General features: G+C 45.6%; 1 protein-coding gene across 6 annotated transcripts in view; it reads right to left on the reverse strand.

Annotated features, from left to right (window-relative positions):
* The window catches only part of LOC131266118 (centaurin-gamma-1A), a 141521-nt gene extending 119053 nt beyond the window's left edge, over positions 1 to 22468 (reverse strand). Inside the window, exons 1-3 of one of the 6 annotated variants that reach the window (XM_058268482.1) lie at positions 22422 to 22468; positions 21196 to 21318; positions 20399 to 20876 (exon numbers count right to left, since the gene is read on the reverse strand). In XM_058268482.1, coding sequence (XP_058124465.1) covers positions 20399 to 20582 — 184 coding nt within the window. In that variant the 5' untranslated portion in view covers positions 20583 to 20876; positions 21196 to 21318; positions 22422 to 22468. Of the gene's footprint in view, positions 1 to 20398; positions 21319 to 22361 lie in introns of all 6 variants that reach the window. The other 5 variants (XM_058268479.1, XM_058268480.1, XM_058268483.1 and 2 more) reach the window with 5 other exon arrangements.
* Positions 22469 to 22493: the final 25 nt, after the last annotated feature.

The raw sequence follows: 22493 nt of genomic DNA on the forward strand, positions 1-22493 counted from the left end.
TTTCAGCTTATGAATAGCTTTATTACACCATTGTTGAGCGCCGACGCTGGCGGGAGTTTTCACGTCGTCAGATTGCGCCGGTCTTAAGGTCGATTCACTGCCATTTTCCCGTCCCTTCATGCTTGCCCGAAAACATCGTATACCCAAGCTCGTATGCTTGTGCTGAAGCAGAAACGATAAATTTTCCGGTGGGAACTTTAACCGATCACCTTCCCAGGGAAGGTGGTAACACAATGAAAGAACATCGTGCACTTAACCCCACGGGGGACGACGACCATCCATGTCTATGTGTGGACACGTGGAGCTGCAAGGGTAAGTTCGTACGCGAGCAATGTGCGCAAGGAAATCATGTTTGCCTTGCTCGTTCACTTAAAAGCTCATTAATTCAAACGCCTCCGGAACACAGTTTTGCTCATCAATTTGTAGCTTGTACCGCTGGGAGGTGCGCACCTTTTGAATCGCCGCACCACACTTTTTTTCGTTGACACACGGGAGATGCAAAACCTGTCATTTGAAATCTAGATTCTAGAGCATTCATTCAAACGTTCCGCGATGAACGTAGGACAAACAAACGGTAATCATGGCTCATGGACAAGTTTACCAGATAGCTCCAAACAGTGCCAAAAATAAGAAATAAAAACAATACCTTTGGGAATTGAAGTTCCTACTAAGAAAAGTTTTGTTTCCGAGAAAAGTTTCATCCGGCACAAGACTAAGTAAAACCAAATTCAAATTAAGACTCCACCGGAAAAGGCGCTCACGGAAACGGGCGAGCGTGGAAAGTTCCCGAACTAACAAAATCTCCAACGTGCCAAAAATCTCCAACATCGGAAGAAAGCAGAAAGTTGGTTCCTGAGGCGCCTCAGGAAAACTTTCGTACGTAAGGAAGGACGCTTCGGTGGATCGAAAAACTCGTCCCGCGGGAGAGGAAAAGTTTTTCCTCTATCTACATATACTAACCGCCAAGGCCTTAGGCAGCATCATCTGGTTTGGTTTTGGAAACGATTAAAAGATAGATCTTCATGCACCATCCGTTTGCGTTTGGATGAGCCAAGAAGTCTGCACGTGTGTGTGTGTGTGTTGTTCTACGCTTTAGCGGAACAAACAAATTAACGTTTCCAATAAATGGAGCTCCGCTTCGTCTAGACTACACTCTATTAGAGAAGGCAAGAGGAGTGGATCAACAAAACAAAGCATTGCTAAACGCGAAGAACGATTGAGAAGTTTTCCTCGGGTTAGGAACAAGTATTTTTCGGCATGAAGAACTGAACGCACACTCGAGTTCGGGAGCTGCCAAAGTCTAGGGCGTTCGTGTGTTATCCACATGCAATATGGTGCCCGCTTCTCTGTTCTGGCAGAAGTTATTCTTTCTTCCAAGATAAGTCAATTTAACAAGGCATAAATAGGTAATGCTTGCACGAGCGAAACCAAGGAAAATTCCATTAAAATACCCAGAAGGCTCCAACTCCATCGAAAAAGAATATCTTGCGAGCACACACACACACGACTTTCGACGGAAAGAATACTTAATGAGTTTTAAAACCCACTCCTTTACGCATCCCAAGTCAGCCATAAATTATCCGATTAATTGATTTAAGCAGGCACAACGAAAACCTTTATCCGAACGGCTCGTGTTTCGCCGGTCGCCGGTTTACGGGCTTCGATGCGAATGAATGAATTCACGAGCGAGAGCCCAACCGGCTATTTGACCCACTTTCCGAGTCGCCCGAGAGACCTGCAAAACCGGCCATCCAGAACCGAACGTGCGGAGCCCACTTTTTTTTTGCTGGAAGGCCGATCCAAAAATGGCAACCCGATTCCGGCCGGGATCACCACCTTCCCGGTGGGGTGTTGTGCAAAAACATTGAAACGAACACAAGAAAATTTAAAAGGAAAACAGCAACTCCACCCACGTGCGACTTTTACCCCGATATGGAACTTGCGTGGGCCGTGGATGATGACCGGTTTTGGTTGCTTGTATTTTTTTTTTGGTAGCGCGCCTTCCTGCTAGACCTGCTTGCGCCGTGACCCAACAAGTTTGGCGGGCGTTCGGTGCGTAACGAGGCGTATCTTTGACGGCCAGTGGTGAGAAAACACCCGGTCCAGGTTGGTCCCCCCCAGACGCTACGATTAGCTGCGGTTCAGTGACCGCCCGGGCCCTCCAAAGTGCCGACGAGGGAGGAAGAGACGCATGAAAGATGCGCTATCGTTAGCTACAAAACTGTCCTATCTGGCGTTTGGATCGACTTTCGGGCGCCTGTCGTAAGTGTACACACTTTAGTTACCGTTCCACCGTCAGCTCTCCACGCGGATTGTGGGTTTTTTTTGAGCTCCATGACACGGGCTGTCAGCTTTTTAGCGCCGTTAGTTGAAAAGTTTCTAGTACTTATGAAATATCTGATCCTAGCTGGGAATCGCTGTTGTAAAAGGTGACTGAGGACATTTCCAAATTCCAATGGATCTCAGTCAAACATGAGAGACCCAAGTCCCAAGATTAGATTACGATTTCTGAGCATGGATCCTAAAGGATCTCGATCTGTATTGCAATTCTAGATTCAGATCCTGATAATCGCTTAATTAGACTAAATTTTGCATCAATAATAATGTTTCGAACTCCTAACTCCTGCAATTAGCATTTGGATTTCGGATCTGGATCCAGAATTCCAATTGGATTTCAATTGGATCTGGATAAAGGATTGGAATCCTGGAGTTAGAATCAAATCGCGATTGATTAATTGATTGATTGGATTGCAATTCTAGATTCAGATCCTGAGAATCGCGTAATTATAATAAATTTTGTATCAATAATGATTTTTCGAACTCCAAACTTTTGCAATTAGCATTTGGATTTCGGATCTGGAACCAGGATTAGAATCCTGGAGTTAGAATGAAATCGCGATTGATCCAACCTAGCCGGTCCTAAATATTTAAAAACTGATGTTTGGACTACAAATTGCTACAATTAGTCTTAAACTTCCGTTCAAATGTGATTTCAAACTACTAATAATTTTACCAACATCCTTTGCACGTCGTTGCATATTCATCGTTTCAATTCACTCATCAATCCGCGTCATTAAAAACGCTCTAGCGAATTCTGTACACATGACCCCAGCTCCCGTTCCCGGCGCGTTTCCGAGGAAAAAAAATTGTAATATAAACGCGGCGCCCTAACGACGCTGCTCAAAAATAGACCCCAAACAGTCGGCAGTCTAGCAGCTTGCACCGGCGGCTCCGGATGTTATTAAGTGTCCCGTGCCCTTCACGGAATGCAAACAAAACGGAAAATTGCAACCGATTTGTCGCGACACTTGATTGGTGCCTGTTGGTGGGGTTAAATATAGACGGAACATCTTCACGTAATTACATATACGTTCATTATTTCGCTGCGGGCCGTCGAGCGGAACAATTCGGCGTGTCACGTGTAACAGCATGACAAATGTGTTGTTCCTTTGGTTTTTCTGTGTCTTCGGTATGAAGCTCTAAATATGTTTTATTCGTGAGTACTGTATTATTTCTTCCACGATTCGGTTCACAAATCAGTAACTAACCTATCGATAGCAACTGAACAGCTGGCAAGTTTCCACCATATATCATTCAAACTACTTTGGACAGAACGAAAAAAACATTAATCCTTAACACGTTGCCAACCATGTGCTGATTTGACATTTATGTCCCGTGTAGTTCAATTAGGTACAACGACAAAAACCACCACCAAACCTGGGTTTGGTGCAGCGAGCGGCATCGGCTGGCGGTTCATAATCTCACAAATCGACATAAAACATTCGCCAGCGGCTGAATCGAAAATTATGTTGATGACTTTCAATTAGAGACAATATGGGAACTATTGCACTTGATTTATTTCCCCTGCCCATTTCCCCGCGGGAGATGCCACCGCAAGCTGGAGCTGAAATGTAGCGTTTTTCCATCCAGAGGGATGCATTTATAATCGGATTACGTCAACTGCTATTCTCTCCGGCTGCCTGAAATTATCGATCGCTTCGCTTCTCCCGAAACACATCCACATGTCGATTGGAGCTGCCGGATGGTTTATGTCATGTGTCAAAAACGATGACTTTGGCAGGTTGTGTCCGGCTGCCGCTGGCAGGTGCCATCTGTAAAACCGGGACCGGGAACGAAACACGTGCACAAACTGCACGAGGTGCACGGGAAGGATAATTAAAGTGCAGGCTTCCGCGGTAGCATATGTGTCACATACCGGCAATCGACCGAATGCACCAGAAATGTAATACGATATGGAAATATGTGCGATTGTGCGAGGATGATTGCAAGCAATGGCCGGAAGGCCACTGAAACCGCGATCGTATCGATATATCTTCCCTTGCTTCGAGTGCATCACCAAACAGCACAACACAAACACGGTTTGTGGTTGACCTGAGCTTTTAATGTGAGTGCAAATTACTGATCAGATAACGAGGTTATGGATGGAAAGGCAATCGTAATTTATGGGTTTCGATTTCACTCTGCAATGTCCCACCGTACCGGCAAATGTAGAGCCACCTTTTCCAATATCGTTGCAATTATCCTGGATTTACCTAACGTACCTAAAACGAAAAGAAGAAAACAGAATATTATTAGTAAGCAAAAATAACTAAATAACTTAAAATGTAAGTTTAAATTTTAAAACTAAACCAAATAGCAATACGAATAACTTTGAGATATTCTGGTCATTTCAAGAAAATCCAACACAGTAACTATAAACACAAAAACACACTCCCACCTCGTTGAGCACAATTATTGTTGCTAACCAGTTCAATTCCCTTTCAAATGAAACTTTTCTCATCATCCAGAATATGTTCCTCTAACACGCAAAAAACTAGAGGAAAAGTGAAAACCTGTTTCCCGAACAATGAGCGCCAAATAGAAAAGTGCTACCACCATCTTCTCGCGAAGCAGTGCCCTCAAAGATTGTAACACATAACAAAAACCTGGCGTCTGCTCAGTACGTAAACCCATTTCCTTCCCGTGTTGGTTTTTTCCCTCCCCGCAACTGAACCGAGAAAAATTGCTCCCCAACCGGGGAGAGAAGAGGAAGTAATAACACCACGTTACACTCCACCACCAAGACACGGCGGCAGTAGCGCCGAACGAAGCGCTTTGCCAAACCGAATGAGGCCGAATCGCTCTGGAAGCGATAATAATTCAGTAGCGACGGACGCAATTACCGAGCATGATTCTTTTCTTTGCCCGCTAGCAAAACTTCTATTCGCGATCGGTGACGGAGAGGGGGAGGAAATGGGATGGAAAAGATAAACATGGCAAACGATCGGGTCGAAATCAGGCAGCAGAAACAAGCCGCGGCCGAGCATTGGTAGTTATTCTCTTACGATGGTCAAATAAAATACAGGCCAACACAAAATATGACTTGACTACGCCAATTATTGCAACATAAATTCTCCTCCATCTCTTTTCTCGTGGGGTGTTTTTTTTCGTTCAACTATGGTTTACTATCGCTGCTGGTGGCATGATCGATTAGATCGACGTGATAACTCTTGCGAAAGAGTTCCCGGAGGACATTGTACAGTGAGAGTAGAAGAGCCCATCAGGTGACCTTATTTGGTTATCCTTTTCTATTGAATTAAATCGCTAAATTTTTGCGATGCTGTGACGATAAGGAGAGTTAGATTTCAGTTTGTTCACTCACAATAAATCACTTTAACATGGTAAATGTTATATTTAACCTTTTTATCTACGATCACCTTCTTTCACGTAACCACCCCACCCACCTGATTCCGAAGCTTTTGTCAATAAATAAAACGCTCGTAACATTTAAAAAAAAGAAGTTCAAATGCTCCATATAGTCAACACATCCCCAAAGGTGTAGGTCAGAAATTATCGAACCATTCATTTGGCATTTGGGACGTCCCCTTCCAAACGTCGTGGTTCCAGACCAGACCAGAGAAGAAGAGAAACGACAAGCATGAGAAATAAACGCTCGTACTTATCAATTCCGCTCATATTTTTACGACCCATTGAAATACCCCACCCTCAACAGAGAAGCTCTGGGTGGTGGGAGGGGGGTGTACATCACGCCACCCCATGAAAGGGGCGAACGAAAAGATGGGTCAGAAGCATAAAAATGCTGTTTGATGATGATTTCCACCGTTCGTTCCGGCGTTTTGTTTTGCATTTATCTCTGCTGTTTGGAGCAAACAGTGAGAAATCGGTGAGGTTTCGGTTGTAAATGACAATGGTGGTGAAAGAGACCTTCAACGAGTAACTGTACTGTGGTAATCCCCCTGGCGCTTGCCAACCCATCACCTGACCAAAGCTCAGCTGTCTTTAAGGTTTAACTTAAATCTCTTCCCCAAAATTGTTCCTCTTCTGAAGGAGTGACAAACATTGAGTGAGGACCGTTTGTCAGGAAGTTCTTCGGACTTGTAAGAGGTGAGGACACGTACGAAAGAGACCTCACCACGATACACAATATTTAGGGCGAGAACATTTCGAACATCGAGTTCGGTTGAAGCACGTGTGGTGACACAGTTATAACTTGTGTACAGGTTAGGTTCGCCCGAGGGAGGTCCCGTTCGGCGTCCCAACCCCAAGTGATTTATGGTTCACTTTCAGCGCTGCATAAATCAACCACCTCCACCAGCGTTCGAGGACAGAGAGTATTACTTCGGTTCCGCTTTGGGGAAACATGGCGTACGGTGGAGTTTGAAGATGATTAGATCAGACAGCGGACGAAATGTCGGGCGTGCGCATGTCTCCAAGTCAAGAAGCTCACGGCTGGAGCTTTGACTAAACGAGGTCGAGGAGCAAAGGGAGCGTTACCAAATCGCGTTGATCCGGATGATCACGAAATTGTAGTCAAGTAGTACTACGTGAAGTGAACTCCGGCAAGCGAAGCTTATTAAGCGCACGAACTCGGAAATTGAAATCGACCCGCCGTTCGCGGGTTTTGGATTTTATTTTGCAGGGCGGGCGGATTGCTTTTCCGTCGCTCAAGTCTGTCCAGCAGTTCGACATGCTCTGAAAACTCGTGAACTTCGCGTCAACTTCACAGCCACACACACGTTCGATGTTTTTCCGCCTCGATCTTCTTACCATTACCGCTTAACGTCGGTGCCCATCGATTCGTCAAGGGAAACACAGGGCTCCATGGGTTTGATCGGATAAAGAACATTCAGAAGAAATCCAAGTCAACCGATTCGTTCACTTCTTCTTCATTTCTGCCCATTTCGTTGGTTGGCGAACTTGGCTCTCGACGGGGGAATGCGGTGGGCTGACCCAGCACAGTTTACCTCAGGGAAACGCGGACGTAACTGGGGGGGATATAAAACCCAGATCAATTCCCCTCAGTGCCAGAAGGCACTGGCAGTCTTAGGAGCGTGGAAGATGATTGGCGCTGGTACTGCTACTCCTCGGGGAAAATTCTTCAGGCCATCGAACTTTGAACCGATCACCTTTGATGAAACCCGAAGCAGAGAGGGAGAGAGAGAGCTAGCAGGAGGATTACATGGCCGCAGTACTGATTATTGCTGGGCGATTTATGTTGGTCGGACGATGTTACACTGTCCAAACTCGCGCCATCATTGTTAGGCGGAATGCGGATCAACTTTTGCGGGTGCCAAAGCGATTTTCAAGCTTATCGACTCAAGCCAGTGAGATTTGTAGTTCATCAGCTCGTGTAAGTGTGAGGCAGCGGGATCCTTTGACCAATCATTGGACTTAACGCCCCAACCTTCCTAGCACTCGTGTGCTTGCAAGATCTCAGTGAGAAATCTGGCTTCACGCCCGTAACACGACGCCCAAGAAAAACTTCTGCGGTCTTCAGGTCTTTAACACGCCCGGCCTCAAACACCATGACGGAATGAGATACTTCATTAAACTCATACAAGCCCACCGGGGAGGGGAAACCTTGAAGCGCCGTCACAGTCCGATGAAAGAAACTGCCAACTCATCCGTCAGCAAAATCGTGACATCGCAACCGAGAGACAACGCACGGGCAGAAACTGGCCACCGCAGCGCAGGGGGTTTGTCCTGATGAAACTCTTTTTCATCCTTCCTCCCACTTGTGTCCTATTAAAATGGTACTCATGCATATACTCCACCCACCCGGTGGGCTGCGAGGCCTCATCTCATCTCTGACCAGACTCTGCCCGATTACTCCCTGTCATCGTGTGAGTCTGCTCGAGGGCCTCATCATATCATCCCGAAGCGCCTGAACATGTGCCACGGAGAGGGAGAAAGAAAGACGGCTTCTACTCGGTTTGTAGAAGGAGATACCCAGCATGCGACACCCAACGAATTACAATTTTCCTTCACCATGGGCTCCTTCGAAAGCGCCCCGGGAGGAGGTATGTCCAAGGAGGATATTTACTTTTATGGCTTTGCAAAAATTGTCACGAACCTCAGAAGAATGTCCACATATGTTCTTAGGCAGCCAACCATTGCTCCCATGGTACCGATGGAACGGATGGAAGTACCGTATGGAAAATATACATTCCTTCAGAAATATAGTCACACAATAACCATTCTAGGGCCATCGGCACAATTCCGACCTATCGGCAAAAGGCCAACCACCCTCGGAGCGAAAATGATATGAGGGATTCCGACGACGTCCTCGATTGTTGCACATAACGTTAGATTCATTTTCAAATTCCCATGGGATTCATTTTCGCATTCGCAATCGTAGAGAATGCGAAAGGTCAGCGGAAAAACTCCCTTATCCCACGTCCTGGTACCGACGCAGATATCCCGGTATGACGTAAAACCTTTTTAATTCAATTGTCATACTTGACGCCGCAAGGAATTCCAGATATCTCACAAGTGAAGACAACTTTACTAAATTATAACTTACAAAGATCGATCTGTATAATCACCCTTTTTACCACATTGAACCTCCTTACTACAAGTGGAAACAATTGTGTTCCCTAAAGGGTGGAGTCATGGTAATCGTTCGATTGTAAAACATCGAATGTCTTTCGACGACGACGTGACAACAGAGACTCGACGACAGCTCCATGGGTTAACCATGACCCAGTGAATTCTGGCGTAATATTACTCATCTACACGGTATAACATGTAGTTGTTACCCTTGCGGTTAAAAGATGCGACGCATGTCACTTGCTCCAGGATGGAGACTATCAGACGTCCAACACCGCTATAAGCTCCTGGGGTGGAAAGAAAATCGATACTTTAATTAAAAATTCATGACCACCACCACCACCATGGGGAGAGAACCGAACCGTACCTGGTGAAGCCTTACGACAGGTGACGAGCTCGATAGGTTGTGTTAGAGTTGTTAACCCTATCGATAGTTAGTTCTCCGAAGCGGACTAATATAAATATGCAACCTGTCACCATCGGGCAGGGACAACCACATCATCATCCGCTTTCTTTAAACACACACCGCATCCTTCAGACTACGGAACTATCGACCGGATGTGTGTGTCTCCACACGATTCTTGCCTTCATGGAAGGAAGATATCGAGGCCGACACAAGGCTATTTCTGTGCTCCACCCGTCCCAGATGCACACATTATCAGCTGTGCACAAAGTGTGCTTGTCCAAACGGCGGGCGGGCGAGCGTCTTCTGAAGGCGGGCAACACGAACACCCCAAGGAAACACATGGGTTCATGCAGCTTTCCAGTTCGTCTTCCACCACGAATCCCTCGAGAACCTCCCTCCCTCTCGCTTCCACCATCAAAGCTGGTTGAGCTGTTTTACGATCAAAAGTTGGAGGAAAACACGATCGCTCTTTGCTGCTGCGTCGTGCTGCTTCTTTCCTTTCCGTAGGTCCTTCGTTTGCTCTTCCCCATCTCTCGTCTCGCTCAAGTCATCACCCCTTTTTTCCACCCTCAATCGAACAATGCACGCATTTGCACGCCGTACAAGTACATAATTCGCGAGCAAAACGAGCATAACACTCGCGAAAGGCAGGCACGGGCGAGACATCAGACTTCAACATCCCAATCCGCAACAAACGGTACACGTCAAATTGGCAAGCACAGGGACCGGTGTTTGGCGGAGACTCACTGTCTCCATCCATTCCGGCGGCACTTCGGAGACGTCACGGCCGTCCTTTCTTTTTCCTTTTTTTTGTTGGCATCGTCGCACGTGACGAGAATGAGCCGCAATTTTCGCACGAGGATAAAATGGCGGCAAGTGCACGAAACAGCAAAACACCTTCCGCCTGAAGTAACATTTCGCAAACGACTCGCGTTCGATGGAGCGAACAGTTCATGAGCGAATCGTGTAATACATTTGGTATCCAGTTTAAATTTGATCGTTCAACCAGAAAGGTTTAAACAAAACCATAAAAACAAACTAAGTTAGCAAACAGTCTCAGATAAGACCCATACAAAGTGCTTTTAAGGCGCTTCAAATGCAAACCAAATACATCAAAGTGTACAACAAAAAGGGCAACAAAATAAAAAGATCAGTGAAAAGATCAATAAAAATGTGAAATAAACGATGCAAATAAAACTGCCACAAGTCCGACGATCTAAACACTTTTACGAGCAATTCGAATGGGAAAAGTAACAGGAAAAAGCTTCAAAACACCGGATGTTTTATGTCACAGAGGTTCATACAAAGAGTACATACATGTCCTGGACAAGTGACAGGATGTAATTTGACAAAGCACATTGTCTCCGGTACAATATATTTGGTCGAACATCACGTTCTTCTCTTTTCCTGTTTTTTCTGAAAACCACACCACAACCAAGTCGGCATGAAAACCTGAAAACCCTTTTGCATGTCCTTATGCCACGTGGAAGTGTTTCGTGGAACAGAAAAAGTAAAACAAAATCGAACGAACGACAACATCCTGGCAAACGTCGCTCATTGTATGCTTCCCGCATACACCTATTCATCAGCTTTTCAGTGGCTTTATTCCCTCACACTACTCACCGCCTCGACCGACCCGTTGGAGCATTGCAAACATACTCCCAACTTGCCATTGAATCGGCTACCATTCGTTCCTGCAACATCGGACTGATTGCCACCGGGCGCTGAATGATGACACTCGATTATTCAGGCACGTTAACGGTACAGCAAAAAGCAAACGGATCGAGCAAATGGTTGGGAAAAGCGACGGTTTTCTCGTTCGGCAGCTAAATCGACTATGGTTAGTCCCCAACACCCGGTGCTTGGTTCAGTCTGTTTGTTGAAATATACCCCCAATTCAAGTGACAAATTTATTAACTTTGCCCTTTTTCGGAGGAAAGGATGCGTCGAGGAAAAACGAACGTGCATGTGCCGAGTGTTATAAGAGGATAAAATTATCGATTCCATCATGTACGAAATATTATAATGAACTGTTTGAATGCTAAGTAGTTTGTGCATAAGTTAACGTGGAACGTTTTGGAGAAACATACACAAAAGTGGCCATAAAATCGCCTTATCGAGCAACGGCATTCGCCAACACTACAAGCGATTATCGCATGCGGAGCATCGGACGACAAATGTCGAAAAAAAGGAAAAGAAGTTATGTAAACAAACTGACCAATGGATAAAACATTGCCCGGCAAAACACCACATTTCGTTCGTGAACATCGGAAAAAACATCCTCTGCACCAGCGAAAGCAAACAAAACATACTACGGGCCACAAATCTTGCGTCGAAAATCACTAACGGCTACAAAACATGACAGATCTACCGAGCGTGGCATTAGCTCGCCCACCATCCGCTCCCACTTTTCCCGTGGAAACCCGTGACATTTCCGTAGTGTCGTTCCGGTGCCAAAGCATAGGAGAAAAAAACCATCAAACGGCGTGACGGTATAAGAGCGAAAAAAAACAACAACAGCACGGACAGGAGAAATCATTTGACACCGGCAACTCGTGCATTCCCAGCACACACTTCCGTTTCGTCTGGGCCGTGACACGACATCTGCCCGTCGTCCCTGTTTTTCCAAACAGGAATCACAAGAGGAATCGAGGCGACCGAAAAACCGATGAATGGGTTGAAGTGGTGCTACCGACTCTTATTTTAAAACGTTTGCGCGGTAGCGATTGACAATCTGTTTTCGGTTTCCTTTTTTTCCCTCCAACAAGCGATTGAAATGTGGAGAATCGTGAACCCATGGGGTGGAGGAAAAAACCTAATCGTTTTTACAAAAACGTGTTCCATAGGGAAAAAACGATTGACACAAAGAAAGGAGATAACACGCGTCAGGTCGTGATTACTCGCAATTAAATCATATGACAAACAATTCAAATGATTGTGAAAACTAACCCTTTTTCAATTTTTAAAGAGAAAAAAAAGTATCAAATAACGATAAAATCATATAAATATGACCAACACTGTACGGTGATATGTTAATTTACGGCACATTCTTCAAAGGCCCCAAAGCATCCGAAGGGCGTCACATTCGAGGCAAATGTTTACAAACAAACTCCCTCCGTACCTACCCTGCCTCGTACTTGCTTTCCGCGGCAAATAGTTTGACACACAAAAAAAAAAGAAAGATGTGTACAGTACTGATAACAAGCAAACATTAGAAAAAGCCAGCATCAGAAGGCACGCGTAATTCGACGAAAGGTGATGTGTGCATAAATTTCGTGGGCAGAAAAGACATTTCAGAACGTTTTTATTCTTCTTTCAAATTGTTGCTTTTTCATAAAGTTTGTTCAAATTTCATAAAGTTTGCATATGACATCTTTCCCGGAGGAGATAGAAAATCATTAGATCAATTCAATCTCGCAAGAAGCATTCTTTCTATAAATATACGATGATCGATGGTTAAGCGATCCCGGGGCACCGATCGGGCAAATGCTCAACTCCATCTGCGACCAAAACGCCCACCGCCCACTCTACCACCCACCACGTGAATGAGTGGTTTTGTCACCTTCCCGCCCCGTCGATGGTGAGAAGAGATGAGGCTTCTGTTCGGCCCTTTTTCCGCTGTGACATTTGAGGAGCACAATATTGACAGGGGGCACGTGGTTCTGCGGCAACAATAATAATGAAACATAGAGAAACTTGCTACACACAACATACCACCCCCTCCTCCAGTTCCATTCCCCCCGGTCCGGTTCATATTCAGCTCGTGTCCAAAACGGGTGTTTACATAACATTGATGATGACGGCGAGATGGTGATGGTAGTGCAGAGGCCCCTGGGCTTGACAGCATTCAATGGGATCGCTATAAATAACCCCACAGCAGCTCTCTCTCTGACGAGCACGGAGGGAGGAAAACATCATCATGCTGGTCGTCTCCCGGGTTAATGCGGGGAACCACGTTTTTCCATCGGAACGTGCCTGCATCCGGCGCAACTGACCTCGTCCTCCGGCGAGTGAAAGGATAATGGAAAATGGGTTTCATAAGGCCCGACATTCTAAGCACATCCGTGGAAGAGTTTCGCAAACTATCCCAAGGACACACGGCACAAACAAACTCCTGCTGCTGCTGACGTCACATGGCGAGGCATAAATCATGTCGTAGGAATGCAAAAACTGCATTTATGAATCTCCAACTTAGTTCTCCTTCCTTTCACGGCATGGCCTAACCCCGAAGGTCGGGATGAGAGGAGAATAGAATTTTAAATTAGTTCCCAGTGAAAGACAAGCTGAAGGGAACTTTTTCACGTTCCTCTCGGATTTATAATTATGCCACAGATGATGTCGACCATGGGACATTCGTCATCATGTCGAGGCTGAGTTTTCCACCGGCAAACGGTGACTCACGCGAAGATTGCTTTCACTATTTTCACCAAAACCGAAATTAATATCCGAGGAAAACAACGACTAGTAAGTCGGGTGAATAATGCTGCTGCACGAATGAAAAGGCAAAAGTCCAAGCATTGCATCATGCGAACATCATTGTACATAAAATGTCTTTATGCAAAGAAGTTGAAGAAGCGCACCAGAAGTCGGATTGTTGATGGTTTTTTCGCCCCAAATAGGCCACTTCCATTCGAGTTCCCCATTGTGAGTGCAGCACGTTTTGTCAACATCAGAACGAAATGTTGCGCATTTCTCCACGTACAACACGATGGCCACAATGGTCTCCTCGTCCCAAAACTGCATTCATGCAATCGCTTTCAGATATAGTTTTGTTTTTTTCGTATTTACTTTTCTTCAAGGGAGATGAAAAACATGTTTTAATTTTTAACAACCAGGTTTTCTTTCGCCTTTAAGACAAACAAGTTTTAAAAAGTAACATTATATTTTAAATTTAAACTATTTTGTTTGCGAGTCTCAGTGGGCTATCTTCTTTTATTTTCTCTCAAAAAAAAACAAAAGGTTCTTTTCATCTCACCCCCACATTTTCTAATTAAGACCCACCCGCGGTTGTTTGCGTACCATTCTGTTCCGTTCCCCCTTCGGCGTTCGGGAGTTGGATTGGGTTGCGTGCGTGCATATTGTGGCAGCGGGCACAGATATACACACCGCAGACACACAGTTTGCCTCCATAAAACAGTGGTAGCAGCAGCCGCACAACAACAACAACTGTTTGCCCTTTTGTAAACAAACTCCCTTTCGGCAGCTCGCGGGAAAGTTAAAATGTCGTACAATTGAAAAGGGGAAAACATTAGAGGGAAGGAAGGAAAAACTCCGTTTGTCTGCTCCCTTCAAAGCCAAAGAGCGAAAAGAACATCAATGCACCAAGGAGTAAGTCGAAAAAATAAATAAATTACAGTTTAACCTTAGTTACATAAGTCCTCCTTTGTAGGTTTGGGAGAAATAAAAAAGACGTGTGAAATGTAACGCAACCCGGATCGATTTAACAACATTCATTAGGTTCACACGCGTGCTTAATCCCTTCGAAACCGGCATGCCGACATGTGAACAGCGATCCGATATAATCCGACACCTTCGAAAAACCATGACCTTGACGTGGTACTTAACCATTCGCCCACCCGGCGACCGATCGCGGACAACATCCATCGTCAAGATCGTGAATACACAACATACACACACAACGCCGACCGTGCGTAGGTGATCATGCATGATCGTGAACGTGATTTTTCAGTTCCCTCTTCAAGTGGTTTCCAAAAGCAGGAAGTGAAAGGTACTCGAAGGGACTCTCCTACATACCAAACCGGCAAACGGACGAAGTAAATCATCGCCACAGATAATGGAGGCGTTTTCTCAAGTGTATGTGTTTTCAAGTTCTTCAAGATAATACAGCGATTCCACCAAATGGTATGAAAAATGGGTGGCAACGCCAAGCAACGGGTGATCCGATCGCGCCATAAAATGACGTCTGCGAGTCACAATAAATTTATGCCAGCGACTCCCCCAACATCGTTTGCCTTAGCGCCATCTGGCAAAAAAGACGTGCTAGATGGTCTAGCTCTTTGAAAGATCTCTAGAAATGAAGCGAAAAATCCTCGCCAGAATAACAACTATCCGCGCGTGGTTAAAGAAAAACGTGCGTTTCAACCAAAGAAGAAGAACTCGCAAACATCACACATTCCCAAAAAAGAAAAAAAAATTAAGGTGGGAAATAGTTTTCAGCTGCTCGGGAGCCGCTTTCCTTTCCTTTCCTGTTGCTTCGCCCTTGCGATCATAAGGCGCGCAACGCGAGAATGCGCGTCTACGAGGGATTTGTTTACAGAAAGCGTGGCCAAATAAAAACCGCCCGAGCGGCGCGGAAAACAGTTCCCCTCCTCTCTCTCTCCTTCTCCCTTCTGTTCCAACGAGAGGAAACGAGCTGAAAGCTGGGCGGGAGGGCCGTTCTTGAGAGATGATGCCAATCTTATGCCAGTTGACGTAATCTTGCCACCAGGCATGCGGATCGCCGGGTGGCAGAATGAAAGTTATTAACACAAACAAAGCGCCTGTTCTGTGGAGATGTGTGGATTCGCCTGGAGGCGGATGCGAATAAAATCTAAATTTAAAATTTCATTTCGCAAATGGTACCGGCACCGCCCCCCCATTTTAACCCCATTAACCATTAGCGCGGGCCATTCCGCGTCAAACTCAAACAATTTATGGAACACGTGGAAAAAGGCACCAAATGATTTCCCGTTCAAACACGAGGGAGAATTTCGAAAGACCTAATCAAACGGTTGACCATTTCGTCTCCGGTATTTCCTGCCACAACCCGACAAATAGCCTCTCGTCTGTTTGAACCCATATGTTTGCATTCCACCAAAGAACAACACACAACCCACGAACAAAAACGGGACACTATCCCGCCGAGACGAACTCATTGAAATTCAAAGCCACCGCATTCGGGAAAAAGATCGTAGTTTTCTTAAGCTCCGTTCCGTTGCACCGGAAACGTGCTCGCACCTTCTTCAGGATTTTATTACTACGCCACTGGGTCCATACACACACAGCCGTGGCTTCCTTGAGCCCTTGGAGGGATCTCTCTCTCTCTCTCTCTTCGGCATTGTCGGTAGTGTACCCGCATTTGGGTGAGAAAATTATCACATCGTAAAACCGTACCAACCGACAAACGGATGCAGCAACGGTACCAACAACCAAGACGGTCGAAGACAAAAATGTCTTGGGTTTGGTGTTAGCAGAAAAAAACACCGTAGTGTTTGAGTAGCCTCTCGGTTGGCCCATTCGAAATCCACTATCGCCAACGGGTTTGTGTAGGACCAACTCATCTCCCATCCAACCACGAAAGGATCTTTTCCGGAAAGAGGCTATTTTGTGTTGGAAAAGAACTAGAGTATCGGAAGAGATGGTTTTTGTAAATGCCGAAAATGGCAAAGAAAACGGAATGATTTTTAAGTCCACTGCCGGGAAGTCCTTTCCTTCTCGACCGCCAGGTAAAAGGAATCACCTTTCCTCGAGGGACTGTTAGCGAAAGATGCAGCCTTATCAGTTTTTACCGGTTTCTACTGCAGTGGTCATTCTTTTTGCCGCATTGAGAAAACCTGTAACACCGGCCTGAACGTGCCGCCGGTTCTCGAAAATACTTCTTCTATTTCAAAGATGTTTGGAGAAGAAAACTCACATCTTGAGTTGATGTTTCTGCTCATTTGGGGGAAGAAGATTCAGGTTTTATGGAAAGTAGTTACACACGTTTTGTTTGTTTATGTTTCAACAGTTTCGTTAAGATCAGCAATTCAGCTGGTAACGAAGGCTGCAAAGAAAATGTAATTCTGTAAAGCTAAACCACCCCGACCATGGCTAGCGTTCGACACAAAAATGTCCATCAACCGAAAGGTAATCAAGAGCGACATAACGAACCATCGAACTATGTGCATCCTCCTTCTATGCTCGCCTATTTTTAACACGCTCCATTGCCGTTGCTTCTGCTGTCAATTAGCGGGGCTCACTCGCTATGGGGGCTTTTCCTTCCTTTTCGTGCCGTCGAACAACTTTCCGTCTCAGCAAAATGCATCGGCCATCAACAACCGAACCAGGCAAAGGGAAAAACCCCGCCGATCGAAAGCTTCCGAGTGGAGGTTAAAAATAGCACCAACATTGCCGCCCTCGAACTGCAAACTTTCGCCCTGAAGAAGCCGCACCGGTGCAAATGTCAGCGGTGGAAAAACTGCACCGGACTCCGGAGAAGGGTTGCATTGTAGAAACAAGCCGTGACCGTGGAGCCGCAAGAATAAAGCAAAACAAGAAAGAGTGACATCTGAGAAAGGTAGAGATCGATAGACCGACGTAAGGAAATTAGGTCCCTGGCCTCGATGAATTGCCTCGTTTCGATTTTTATGTTTTTCAATGCTTTTGTCCGCACTTGCCTTCCTTTTTTTCTCGAGGGCGCTTCAAAACAAACCCATAAAAGTTCAGAAGTTTGCGTCCCCAGGGGGGCCAAAGGGGATGGATGTAATAAACTCGACCTAAATATCAATACCAAACGATGACATCAGGGGCGATCGATATTTTCATACTCGAAGAAGCAAACAACTTATTTGGAATATAACCATCGGCAAAAGTTGTTGACACCAAGTACAAGTGAAGTGCAAGTTAACTTGTCCTTCAGCTGGATCCTTCCCATAAGCCACAAGAAAGTTGTTGTCCACAAGAAAAATCGATCAGCTTGAAACAAAAAAAAACGACAACTAACGGGATAAAATGGTGAAGCCCTTACAGCTAAAAAGAAACCAACTTCCTTCGAAACTCTTTCCACCAACCCGGTAGGGACGCTACTAAACGCAAATGACGTGATCTGATTTTCATCGACATACAATTTATTAGCCCGCCCATAAGCCCCGTCCCACTACGGACTGGAATCGGCGAAACTGGGAGAGAAAAGCAGACGGTCAATAAGGGAAAAAATCAGGTCGCACATGAACCGATCTTTTGCTTGGCCCTTTCGTTCTGCTCGTGTTTCTAGACACTGGAGCATAAAATGAGGCGCATTAGTGCGGAATTGCACGAGCACGGTTGATTTTATTTCTGCATTAAGGGCAGAAGTTTGCTAAAAAAGAAATATATTCTTCCTATCTCAAGTTGACCAAGCCGATGATCTTGCAAAATATGTAAAGAAACTTTAAGAAACTCACACCATGTCAAATATGAAACCACTGAAAGGGTTATGCGCTCTTCAAAAGACGTCGCCATAACGAATGACTAAAACTAGACCGAGAAATTCTAGTTCGTCCCGCAGCGCACCCAGCACTGGCGGCGTCGTGAATTACGGTAGAAAGAAGATCCATTCCGCCGGCCCAGACGGTACGGCTGTGGAGGAGACGACCCCAAAGTATGTCCCGTTCCCCCCGGGGGCGCAGAAAGTCTCAGACTTAATCACCATTCGGTGATTCTGAGGAATTCGCCTCACGGCGGTTTAAGAACCGAATCACCTCGTCACCGAGCACCGAGCGAACTCTGTCAAAGATGCTCGCCGTTGTAAGTCTTTGGAGAGTTCGTTGATCTTTGCCTCGCGCGTGAATCTTTTCCGCTCTACCTCTAACCGCGATCATCCCGCGACTATTCGCTAATTTTGGGGAGGTTTTTACTACAGAGATTATTTTAATATTTAATCGACTTGGTCGAGAATCGTTAGAGAAAATTAATTAGGTCAAATCTAATGACACGTAATGCGATTTCCAAACATCGATAAACCGTAAATGCGAATTGGTGTGGAACCGCTAAACGCAAGATTATAAACCGGCAGGAGTTTAATTTTAGCGGGCATTGGGGCACATTAGCATAACCATAAACATGTTCCACCACCCCGCCCCTTCCAGAACCCGCCCGTTGCCCCGAGGAACAGGACGTCCCCATCGACATTCTAGAACGGACACCGACAAAAGGAAAACATAACAAACGGCAACATCCTCACCATCTGCTCTCATCAGCATATCGAGCAAAACAAAAAAAAAGGCCAGACGCCAGCCACATGCGTGATTGTTTGCGTTGAGATATACAACACACACGCCACGGAATCGGAAAGATCCTGAATCAGCTGTTCGAGTTTAAATTACGACTTTTCTGCCCGCTTTTGCCTTTCTTCAAATCCACGCGCGTATCCGTGCCTCTTCCTCGTCGTGACTTTTATTACAACCAATTTAGTATCGACGAAATTATGTGCAACATACGTGTCAGCAAATTTGCGATTTGTTTTCCACATTGTTTGCTTTGCTTGGCGATTTGTTTTCCAGTTTTTTTATAACGTCGGTTCCGGTGGTTTCGTTTTCGTCTCGTTTACATTTGGCATGCGCTAGGGAAGGACTTTTATTTCTCTCGTCCGTCGTCCAAGCCGATCGAAATGGCTACCGGTGTTTAATGCGATGTTGCGGCCAGCCAGAGGGCAACAAACTTTGTAGTGCGAGATATGCAAAATATGTACGAATCGGTTTCATTTTACGTGTTTTCTTTTACCTCCCTTCGTTTCGTCGGTAGGTTTAAAACTCCCTGCCTCGTAGGAGGGGACCGAACTAAATTTTATCCCCATCCTTCTATTCGTGCCGTGTTTTCTTTTCTTCATACGTGAAGAGTTGCCATGCGTTGACCAAGCACGGCTTCCGTTTGGGGTAGCCGGATGAATCATGTTTTCCACTCTTTGCTCCCTGCTCTGCCTGGGCTTTTACGACAAACGAGAAGAACCAACCCGAACCAAACAAGGAACCTGCGGACCTGCCAAAGAAAAACATTATTCATGTTTGTACGCAGCTTTTGGCATGATCCGTTTTCATGACTAGTACCAAAAACGGTTCCGGTTCCCCTCTTTCGGCGAGGGCAGCGGGACAAGATCACACCAAGGCCTCGTAAATCATAACTAAATCCCAAATTAATGGACCAATTTGGAAAAGCCAGCACGATCCGGAAGATGGCAGCTTTGGTACGCCGGGCGCAAACTTGGAAAACGATAAGACAAGTCCAACGAAAGCTTTCTTAGGGAGGCTGGAAAAGTGTCATTTCTCAGCAGCGTTATTTAATGCACAGCCTACTGTATCACGTGTTTAAGTCATGTGCTCGTGGAAAACGACAAATTTTCAAATTAAAAAGAAAAGAAAGATTAAATAAATTAGACCGTAGTGTGCTGTGAGCATGGATGGTACCCACCTTCAATGCAAACGACGTGATCCCGGATCTGCTGCGCGACCTGTCCGTCCGGGATGAGATCGATCAGGTGGTAGATGGCGTAGATTGACGGATGGACGCTCTCGAACCGCTGGATCTCCTGGCGGATTGCCAGCGAGTTGTTGAACATCCAGGGCAGATGCGTTCGCGAGCTGTTGTTATTCATTTTTTTTTGTTTCTTTTCCTACACTGCGCCAAATTTTCACATTCACCTCCGGTTGGCAATTTACACTTTTATCTTCGTTTCCGTACTTTACCGCTAGATTTTTTTATATTTCTTCAAATTTGCCCACTGGTGGGTTTACTTTCGTATTTCTTTTTTTTTTCTTTTTTGTTGATATTTCCTTCACCTGTCACTGGGCACACTGGGTCACTTGGGCTGCTGCACCTTTCACCGGCGGAAGTGGCTGGCGGGCGGTTTGCATGCCTTTTGCCACGCTTTAGCCGATTTTATCAAACGCTGGAAAAGAGCGCCGCATTATGTAGGAGATAATTATGACGAAAGGTGAAAACGAAAACTGGCCCAAAATTTACCGCCTTGCACACCGAAGAGCAGGCGAAAACACAAGGAAAACTAAAGAAACCCGGACACTTCTCGAACAAAACACTTTGAATTTGACACACTGCCACCAGACCGCGAGCTTTCCGGCCGGAACACCACTTTGCGGGAAATTTGTTTTGTTTCACTTTCCTTTGTTGCTGTTGAATTTATTATTTCGCTCACCTTGAGCGAGCAGTTATCTTTTCGCTTCAATTTTTCCTTAATTTATTATAATTACCGATTTCGAAATCTTTTCACTTTCACCGTTTCAACCGCGGGTCAAATGGTTTTCTTTACCAAGCGGGGAAAAAACACACTGTTTGAACATTTAATGACGAATAAGAGATACACCAGGACTCAACTGCAAAAAAGAAAAACATCGAAACAGCGTAAATTAATTTGATCCTTCATGCACGAAGCACACATTTACGAGCCAAAACAATAAGCCTGCTTCGAAACCTTGACACCTTCGGGGTTCAGTTTTCTGTGCATTTTTAACTACACAAGATTGCGGAACAAGCACAGAGGAACTTGTTGTCTCCAGTTTCTTCGCCCAGGACAGTTTACCCTCAGCATCCAGAGTTAGTTCTGTTTGCCTTTTGGAGTTACGTAAATATTCCTTTGCATCAGGTTTTTGGAGCACCGTTTCCTTTGGCCCTTTAGGCCACGACGCGGCCTTTGCGGACGGTGTTACACGTTTGCGTTGGTTTGTTTTTTTTTTATCTTCCTTTCGGTTGCTTTTGGCTCTCGCTATCCGCAACCGTCTTCCTTTGGGACGCTCTTTGCCGTTTTTTTTTTACATCATCTTAGTTTCGGTTTCACCTTTTCCTTACTTCTTCGCGTCGGATTTCTTCGGAGCCAAACGTCTCCATCTATCTTGTTTTCCCCCTACCGTGTCTAATGTGGCTTTCTGCTCTTACTCGCTCGCGTTTCTTTTCCTTTCCTCTTTGATGCGCTTGGTTTACATCTCGTCTCTGCTGGTTGCTGCTGGCACCTTTCGTTCCGTTTTAAGAAACTTTCGTTCGCGGACACACAACCTGTAGGCCAGCGAGCATTCGACGGGGGGTGGGAGGGGTGCCAACGAGAGGGCGGATGGACGGATCACGAGCACGATTGCACTGAGAGTTTGCACAGCTTCTTATTATTTCATTTTCTTCGGCCCAGCAAACCTCGAACCTGACTAAAACCCGCCCGAAAACCCTTCCGGATGACGGGCGAAGTGTCCATCCCGCGGCGGACAAAAGCGAGGCAAAGTGCTGCTGCTGCAGCTCACTTGCGGATGGATATGGTGGATGCTGCGTGCTGGAATGCTGTAGCCGAGATGTAGTTAACTGACGGATTTTGCTGTTGCTGCGCGTTGTGGGCGGTTAACACTACAAGGTCTTATCATGCTCTACTACATACAGTGGAGAAAACATAGTACAACACAGTTGTTGTTTTGTGTTTTGAACCACGATCGATTACCATTCACAATTCACACAACACAACTTGCACCATCAACGTTTCGGTACGAACTGCGACAACTGACGAGGAGCA

The sequence above is a fragment of the Anopheles coustani genome, chromosome 2 (assembly GCF_943734705.1).
Source record: "Anopheles coustani chromosome 2, idAnoCousDA_361_x.2, whole genome shotgun sequence".
NCBI lineage: Eukaryota > Metazoa > Arthropoda > Insecta > Diptera > Culicidae > Anopheles > Anopheles coustani.